Source organism: Oncorhynchus mykiss, chromosome 12, assembly GCF_057628025.1.
Source record: "Oncorhynchus mykiss isolate SJ-2025 chromosome 12, ASM5762802v1, whole genome shotgun sequence".
NCBI classification, from domain to species: domain Eukaryota; kingdom Metazoa; phylum Chordata; class Actinopteri; order Salmoniformes; family Salmonidae; genus Oncorhynchus; species Oncorhynchus mykiss.
Genome location: NC_143033.1, coordinates 86,211,129 through 86,220,612, shown reverse-complemented (window position 1 = coordinate 86,220,612; position 9,484 = coordinate 86,211,129). Strand labels below are relative to the sequence as shown.

Sequence of the window (9,484 nt, the reverse complement as noted above, 5' to 3'; positions counted from 1 at the left end):
CAGAGATACTTGTGAAGGGGTTTGAAAGAAAGTCGACGTGCCTACTGGTTCGAAAGGGGCAGAATTGCGGTCCTCGCTGTATGAGCCACTTTACAATTCCCACCAACTGGGTTAACCCTATTGGCGCGATGCGTGTTTGCCTTTCACGCCTGGATTTGCTTCCCACTTCTTGTTCTCTACATATACTGTATATATATTATTTTTTTGGGTGCGGCTGGTAAATATTGTAGGCTATAGGCCTACTACGTGACCATGTAGAAAGCGCAAGAATCAAGCTGTGTCTAGAATGATGATGTGCTTGACACCAGACCCTGAAGAAGGCACAGTAATGCCAAAACGTTGGTGGTTTACCCAGTACATTACTGGGAGCTTGTATATAGAGTATGCGACTCTCTCTTATTTTTTTATTTCCTTTTTTTTTTTACATAGTTTGCTCGCCATTGGTCAGCACCTCTACCAACTTTTGGGGTGTGCACCAGCTCATGAAATTCAACCATTAATATACAGTTGACGCAATAATACAGACCACATAAATAAGAAATGGTCAATGAAAATGCATGTGAAAAAAGCAGCTACCCAGTAGATTTCAAGTAGATTTCCGGGGATGCTTTCTTTAGCAAACAACATGCAATGCAACGCTTTGGAGAGAGAGCGATAGAGAGAAAGAGAGAGAGAGAGGGCGATAGAGAGAAAGATAGAGCAATAGAGAGAAAGAGAGAGAGCGATAGAGAGAGAGATAGAGAGAGAGAGAGCGAGATATAGATAAAGTGTCAGAAAAGTGGCTCCAGTTTATCCTTGTCTCTTGTCTGTGTAGATCAGGGTCCCCCAACTGGCGGCCAGAGTGACAAATTTGTACTGCAGGTGTTTTTGTGTGTTTTTGTTTGGTTGCATTTTCATTGTTGGACATAAAACAATGTAAATCAGCTCCAAGTTTTAATTTGGAATATCTGTTCCCAAGTATTTCCATGCATAATATAGACACGCATTACCATATACAAATGCAAGCAAGGTTTGGAAGTATTATGTGTTAGTCAAATATTATATCTGTTTGGGCTTAATGCGGTCAATTTGAAGTCTACAAATGATTTGTAACTATGTTCTTGCCCCCCAACCATCCACTCAAGAAAAAATTGACGCACGTCTGAATCTAGTTGATGATACCAGGTGTAGGTCGTGCAAGTCGACTACTGCAGAAGTCACAGGGTAAATCGGGAAGGAGTGGACGTGCCTCTCTTCAGTTCGTGCACGACTCTTGCCTCCGCAGTGCACTGCTGGATAGCGCTCAGTACAGTCAGTCTGCGCCGGGACGTTTCACGTGCCAATGCGACGCATCTCACTCTCAAAAGGTCTCGAACGCTACACGGCAGCGAAGAGCATGGGGAATTCACTGCGGACTCATTGATAAATAATTGCCACTGGAATTAAAATGAACAATTCGTCCTGTATGTTCCTTTGCAGTATCCATTTAGTATAGTATATTTGTTTATGACACTGTAGGAAACCGAAGCATGGCGGGTACCTTATCATTGGTGATGTTGTTTGGAGTGGTGAGTAGTGGCATGATTTATAACTCTGATTTCATAAATATATATTTCATTTGATTGAATAGGTAGCATGGGAGAAACGTGTTCATTGTTTTCATTTTATTACTTTGCGTTATAACACTGTAGTTGTATTAGACTGGGGATCCCTGCACTGTCCCTCGTATTTCCCCATCTAATGCTGGCAAATTAGTCACGATACTAATCTGAGGAGCTGCTGGAGGGAAGGTGTTTATCCCCCCCCCCCCCACACACACACACACACACTTCTCAGAACTAAGCATAATAAACCTGAATGTGTGTTTTATAATAACAGTTATAGTTCCCGATGGCTTCATCTGAATCCTTTATAGAACAACCATCCTAGAAGGTTTTCATAGGCAGGTGCCAGAGCCCAAGGTTCCTTTTACAATGTAGGATTTCATAGCAGGTCCATCCATTTAAAACTGTGGTAAGATCACATACTGACTGAAATGAAAGGCTTGCTCAGTCATCGGTAAATATGCATACTCAGTGTTGGGGAAGCTACTCAGAAAATATAGTTTACCAAGCTACCAATTACTTCACACTGGAAGAAGTTAAGCTACATTAAAGCTACCCATAAGACAAATTTAGTTTACTGAACTAAAGTTACTTTGAAAAAGTAGTTCTTAAAAAACGTTTATATGTGCACCTGAAATGCCATAGATAACAAATTGCAATTGAGGTCATATGTTAACAGAATGTGTAATTTAGCCTAAGAAACAAAAAAAACGAATGTTTCAAGTGAGAATTAGGCAGGTCTAATGCTGAAAAAAAGAAAATGATTGCCTACTTCGCTCATATACCCAGTTTAACTTCTTCCAGTGTGAAGTAATTGGTAGCTTGGTAAACTATATTTTCAGAGTAGCTTCCCCAACACTGAGTATGCATACATGAAACAGATCTGTGCCATTTACTGATGACTGATCAAACCCTTAACATTTCAGTCCATACGTGATCTAATAACAGTTTTTATGCATGAATCTGTTATGAAATCCTAAAATACCCATATGTTCTCTTTTTATGGAAGTAGGCTTCTGTTGAAGTGGAGGTAGTGACTTATCTGAAGTTCAGAAAGTTTTTAACAATTCATGACATGAGTGTGAACTTTCGATAGTTGGGTGATGATAATGGTGATGGGGATGATTACAAACTATTTGCTATTATTTGGTGAGTGGCTGTCATAGGCTAATCCTCCTGATATTTCAAGACCTGCTGGTCTAATAAGGCTTGTTCACTCACTCACCATGTGAACGGCCCTCTACATTACTCAGGAGAAGTCTGTTTTCACATCTTCTTTATAACATTGTGTTAGTATAGAGCATGTTTGTAGAATTAGATTCAGAAATAGTCTCTAATTTACTATGAAATCGGGGAGAGTGCAAAGCAGGCATCTCAAGGCTGGGGATGTGACCTGGTGTGTGTATGTGTGTGTGTGTGTGTGTGAGGGCATTACCTTATTCTACACGCTTGAGTTAAAGACTTAAAGCCAATTTATGCTTGATCCGACAATGTGGTCGGAGGCTCCGTATGGATGGTGTGATGCTATTGCGTAGTCTACGGAGGGAAGTCGCTGTGCGCGGCTCTAATTTTGTGACAATGCGGAGGGCTCCGTATAGCTCCTCATTGACATGATAGGTACAGTTGATGTCGGAAGTTTACATACACCTTAGCCATATACATAAACTCAGTTTTTCACAATTCCTGACATTTAAAATTCCCTGTCTTAGGTCAGTTAGGATCAACACTTTATTTTAAGAACTTTAAATATCAGAATAATAGTAGAGAGAATGATTTATTTCAGCTTTTATTTCTTTCATCACAATCCCAGTGGGTCAGATGTTTACATACATTCAATTAGTATTTGGTAGCATTGCCTTTAAATTGTTTAACTTGGTTCAAACGTTTTGGGTAGTCTTCCACAAGCTTCCCATAATAAGTTGGGTGAATTTTGGCCCATTCCTCCGGACAGAGCTGGTGTAACTGAATCAGGTTTGTAGGCCTCCTTGCTCACACACACTTTTTCAGTTCTGCCCACAAATGTTCTATAGGATTGAGGTCAGGGCTTTGTGATGGCCACTCCAATACCTTGACTTTGCTGTCCTTAAGCCATTTTGCCACAACTTTGGAACTATGCTTGGGGTCATTGTCCATTTGGAAGACCCATTTGCGTCCAAGCTTTAACTTCATGACTGATGTCTTGAGATGTTGCTTCAATATATCCACATCATTTTCCTCCCTCGTGATGCCATCTATTTTGTGAAGTGCACCAGTCCCTCCTGCAGCAAAGCACCCCCACAACATGATGCTGCCACCCCCTTAATTCACGGTTGGGATGGTGTTCTTCGGCTTGCAAGGCTCACCCTTTTTCCTCCAAACATAACAATGGTTATTATGGCCAAACAGTTCTATTTTTGTTTCATCAGACCAGAGGACATTTCTCCAAAAAGTACGATCTTTGTCCCCATGTGCAGTTGCAAACCGTAGTCTGGCTTTTATATGGCGGTTTTGGAGCAGTGGCTTCTTCCTTGCTGAGCTGCCTTTCAGGTTATTTCAATATAGGACTCGTTTTACTGTGGATATAGATACATTTGTACCTGTTTCCTCCAGCATCTTCACAAGGTCCTTTGATGTTGTTCTGGAATTGATTTGCACTTTTCGCACCAAAGTACATTCATCTCTAGGAGACAGAACGCGTCTCATTCCTGAGTGGTATGACAGCTGCGTGGTCCTATGGTGTTTATACTTGCCTACTATTGTTTGTACAGATGAACATGGTACCTTCAGGCGTTTGGAAATTGCTCCCAAGGATGAACCAGACTTGTGGAGGTCTACAATAGTTTTTCTGAGGTCTTAGCTGATTTCTCTTGATTTTCCCATGATGTCAAGCAAAGAAGCACTGAGTTTGAAGGTAAGCCTTGAAATACATAGACAGGTACACCTCCAGTTGACTCAAATGATGTCAATAAGCCTATCAGAAGCTTCTAAAGCCATGACATCATTTTAGCAATTTTCCAAGCTGTTTAAAGGTACAGTCAACTTAGTGTATGTAAACTTCTGACCCACTGGAATATTGATACAGTGAATTATAAGTGAAATAATCTGTATGTAAACAATTGTTGTAAAAATTAAGTGTGTCATGCACAAAGTAGACGTCCTAACCAACTTGACAAAACTATAGTTTGTTAACAAGAAATTTGTGGAGTGGTTGAAAACGAGTTTTAATGACTCCAACATGAGTGCATGTAAACTTCCGATTTCAACTGTAGTTCAGGAGGTCCTGTATAAACACAAATCCACTTCCTTGACAACTTCCTTTACAACAGTTCTGCGCTGCTCCTCTAAGCTCAAGAAGTATGAATACCCTGACTTCTGCAGAGGCCATATCACCCTAAATGCTGCACGGCCAATGCAGACGTCAGATTGACCATGCAGCACCATTTCAGTCACTCAGATCATGTTGAGAGTAGCAGGCTCCTTATCAGAGGGGAAGCTGGTAAATTGCCAGTTTATTTCACTGACAAGATGCACACAGATACAGATAAACTTGGGGGTTTGGGCGGCATTCCAAGTTCACATTCACCGACCTGGTGATTATATTGTAAGACCATATTCAAATAAAAACAGAGGTTTAGAGCCAAGGTTTGCATAAATTAGTAAGGATAAGAAAATATGCTTATGTGTGGTTTAACAATGCTTTGGGCAATTCTCCAACAGAGGGAGACATGCCAAGAGTGGGGGGATTCTGAAATTGCACTTTAGTCCTCCCCAGTTTTATCATTGGATTGTGGTACAAAATGAGGCAATGGTGTGCTTTAGGACCACGCAGATGCCTCCAAGCAGTCGGGTAGACTGTTTAGAGTGTTTATCCGACTGGATAAAAATGTAATAAAATAGTTATGTCCCCCCACTTCTAAAACCAAAGTTGCGCCCTTGAGAGGGTTTGAGATTATGTGGGGGATATCACTGGGGGGGCACGCACACACAGACAGACACGCACGCACACACAGAGCAGATAGAGAGAGGGAGAAATGTACAGAGCGGATTAGTCGATCGACGGAGAGTGAGAGAGAGAGCTGTGCTCTCAGTGCATCTGTTTCTGAATGAAAGCAGGGGCTGAGGGAGGGGGAGAGAGGGAGACAGTTAAAGAGAGAGAGAAGGCATCTCAGTGAGAGTGAGACCAGCAGTGTTTCTTAGTAAAATGTGAGGCATTAAACATTAAAGTGTTTCAGTCTAATGGTTTTGATGATTATGACTTCAGAATGTGCTTCACATGATTGTTTCCTTATTTAAATGTATTGTATGTATGAAAACATGCTTTAGTCTTGTGCCTGTGAAGCTGTTTGGCATTTATATCAGAGTGAGAGAGAGGAAGTGACAGAGAAGAGTGGAGAGAGGCAGTGAGAAAAAGACTGGAAATAAAGAGACAGAGAGAAGATTGTGTGTAGCAGGAAGCAGCATGTGTGTATGCCTTTGCGTGCGTGTGTGAATTTATAGTTTTAAGTTGCGCAATATGTGGACTTGTTATGCAAATTCCAGAGAGGAATCTGTCTTTTACCACACCTAGCAATTAGAGAGAAAAACAAGGACGTTAACTCTCCCAGGCCCTCCATCAACAGTACTGAGTCTGACCAATAGCCCCGTAGACAGCTCCGTTTGTCTTGGCCTTAAAGAAAAAGTTAAGCTCCTCAAATGCTTTACTTCCCCAAGCTGTCCCGCCTGGACTTGCAGTATGCTCCAGCCAGCAGCATTCAACTAACATTTGCACTACAAGCGAATAAATAAGGAGGAGAGTAACCCCTATGGTGAAGAAAACACAAATCAAGTATTAGAAAAACAAAGGTAGATCTTCTCCTTATAAATGAATGGGTTCAGGAGTCTTTGTAAACACCCTGCAGATTGACAACTTCAGTGCGAAGGGCAGTGGGCTGGACATGGATGATCGGAACAGGAATTCTGGGGGGGAAGTGTGTGTGTGTGCACGAGTGTGTGCATGCATGTGTGTCTGTGTGTGTGTGTGTATGGGGAGGATATATTGAAGTGCTAACATGCAATATGAGGTTGTGCATTAGGCACATATGCTTATAGGTGTTACTTGGACCAGTCATGGGTGAGCACCTTGAGGCTTGCCTTTATGTGCCTTTAAAGGCTCTCTGAGGGTGGGACAATGTACTGCTCTGTAGAAGAATTTGTCTCTGATTTAGATGTAGACAAAATTATTTATTGCGAATCATGATACGAGGTTAGATTAGGAACATGATTGTAATACGCACCTGGCTGTCATTTTTGCCTTCAAAACATTCCCCTCTATGAGCCAGTATTATGGGTGACCTCTGCTTTAACACCCTTCTGTCTGTTCCTCTGTCTGTGCCAGGTTGGGGTATTGGTGGCTTCTAAGATGGAGCGGGCGGTGCAGGTGCCCTGTGACTCAGGCCAGTACACCAATGGTGGAGAGTGCTGCGAGGTGTGCCCACCTGGAGAGGGGGTGGTGAGGAGGTGTGGTGCCAACCAGACCGTCTGCGCCCAGTGCCTAGACAGTGAGTTCATCCTTCAAATGTACAAGTACACATCTATACAGGCATACTGTATTATGCACATGCACACAGGCACGAACACAGCTATTTTCAGGTGCACAACTAGAGGTTTTCTTCGGGATCAAAAAGGGGCTTAGGTGGTGGGCATGGCAGGGGGCGCGGTTGGCCCGTCGGCACGTCATAATTTTAGAAGCCCCCATCTTGGCGGGGTAAAGAATGGCTAATGTTGTGTTCTTTTGCTCAAACATAATAACAAAATCTATAATGGTAAATTCATTGTTTTTAGAATTTTCAATTCTCCCTGACTGTCTAGTTTTTATTTTGGGGATTGTTAGTTCTCAATGTTTATGTTATCAAGAAATATATAGGTCCATTATCTTTTTTACACACTTTATGTCTGGTTTTAGTCGTTTAAGTACACACTGAAAGTGTTTTTATATCCCGAAAATGTATTTAAAAAAGTATATATACAGTATATTACAACTTTTTTTACACTGTTTGGACTTAGCCACCTCAATGATTTCAATGGCAGAAAAATCCCTGAACTATACATTTCACCTTATATGCACTCATTTACACCATCAACGGGAATTTACACATTAATACCCCACCGTCTAAAACCATCCAATCAAAACAGAAAAAAGCCTGAACAAAAATGTTACTGTCCAATATGAACATAACTAAAAAAATAATTCTGTCCCTGCTTTAATAACAGTGTTATTTAGAAACAGGTTTGATGGCTGTAAGTGGGGCCAAATGTGTTCACTTACAACTCAGGCTGAAACCCATTAGCACTGATTCAGAGGGAGGATAAAACGGGACGGGAGAGGTGCCAATGTTGTGCTACAACGTCCTACAGAGAGGAAGAGTCTTTATGCAAACATACATATGCACTTCATCTTAGGGTTTGTTTCACCATTTTCCCTCTCTTTCTCTTTCACTCTCTTTCTGTTGTTGTCCTTTACAGTAGTTAAGATGCATGGTAGAAGTTAAAGTGTAGTTCTCACAGGTCACTGCGTAGCATAGAAATAGAATCCAGAGAGAGAGAGAGAGTCAGCTGGATTCTATAAGTCAAAATGTTGTTCTCAAAGGTCACTGCATGGTTGTGGTGGATGAGCAGATTGTCAGAGTGCATGGTGACTCATGACTGGTGTCAGGTCTGCTCTATTGACTGAGTCGTACAAATAGGATCTTCTTTCACAACTGTGACAATTCACAGACAAAGTATTCTTCAGTTGAGGTCCTTTACAAATCCCAGGAATGCCAGTGTCTTCCAACACTATTTGAGCAGGACACAGAACAGACGAGGTCTAAAATTAGATCAATTAAGTAATTTAGTCAGAAGATGGCCTGTGTTGCTGCTTGATATAGTATTACCATAACAAGCTCCTACAGACACAACACTGACCTGGGATGCCTGTGAACTGCTGCCCAACAATGTGTAAAGACATGGTATGCACATATTATTTAATGTAACCTCCAAACATTCCTGGAGCTTGGCAGTTTAAGATCAAAGTCTCATCCACAGCAGCTGGTCAGTTGGGGAACAGCCAACCAGACAGTGTACATGGAGAGGTAAAAGAACAACGGGAAGGGAGGGGAAATGGAAATGGAAGAGGAGGGATGAGGAATGGAGACTAATTAATCATTATTATCAGCAAATTACACAAAGTGATGGATTACAGCAGGAAACTGGAGCCGCTTGGCTTCTCTGCAAAAGCAGCAGAGACATCCTAATATGGACTTGTATTCTAAGGTTTTACTGAACCCTGCCCTAGGAGTCCTTAATTTATAAATTAAAATGTATAAATGCTGTCACTTCTTTTCATGGGAAATAATAAACCACTACTGAGCACTCCACTCTCATTCCCTACCAGTCTTTATGTGACTCATCGGCTGTAACGGGGACAAAAACTGGTCTGAGGGAGCATCAGGCACCAAAGAGCAGGGTCTGCTCATTCATCTTGCATGATGTTATATGACTGCATCTTTACACATTTAAACAGACTAATTATACCAGTGCGCCACGCCCATTTCATATCCTACACAGGGATGCAGAAAACAATGTTGTCAGTGTTGTCCCATCGCTGCCACTCCTGTACGGACTCAGGGGAGATGAAGGTCGAGAGCCATGCGTCCTCCGGAACACGACGCCACCAAGTCGCACTGCTTCTTGACACACTGCTCGCTTAACCCGGAAGTCAGCCGCACCTCATGGGTCTCCCGGTCGCGGCCAGCTGCTACACAGCCCGGGATCGAATCCGGATCTGTAGTGACACCTCTAGTACTGAGATGCAGTGCCTTAGACCGCTGCACTCGGGAAGCCCTAGAAAATTATTATCGTGAGCCATGATACAGACATGGTATCAATAATGTGGTAAACCTTCC

The 9,484-nt window shown here is 42.1% G+C and overlaps 1 protein-coding gene across 1 annotated transcript in view; it reads left to right on the top strand.

Annotated features, from left to right (window-relative positions):
* The first annotated feature begins 557 nt into the window (after positions 1-557).
* Positions 558-9,484, top strand: part of LOC110538653 (tumor necrosis factor receptor superfamily member 16-like) — a 46,721-nt gene continuing 37,794 nt past the window's right edge. The window contains exons 1-2 of the mRNA XM_021625607.3: positions 558-1,547; positions 6,937-7,099. Of these exons, the coding sequence (XP_021481282.2) occupies positions 1,509-1,547; positions 6,937-7,099 (202 nt within the window). The 5' untranslated portion in view covers positions 558-1,508. The remainder of the gene's footprint in view (positions 1,548-6,936; positions 7,100-9,484) is intronic.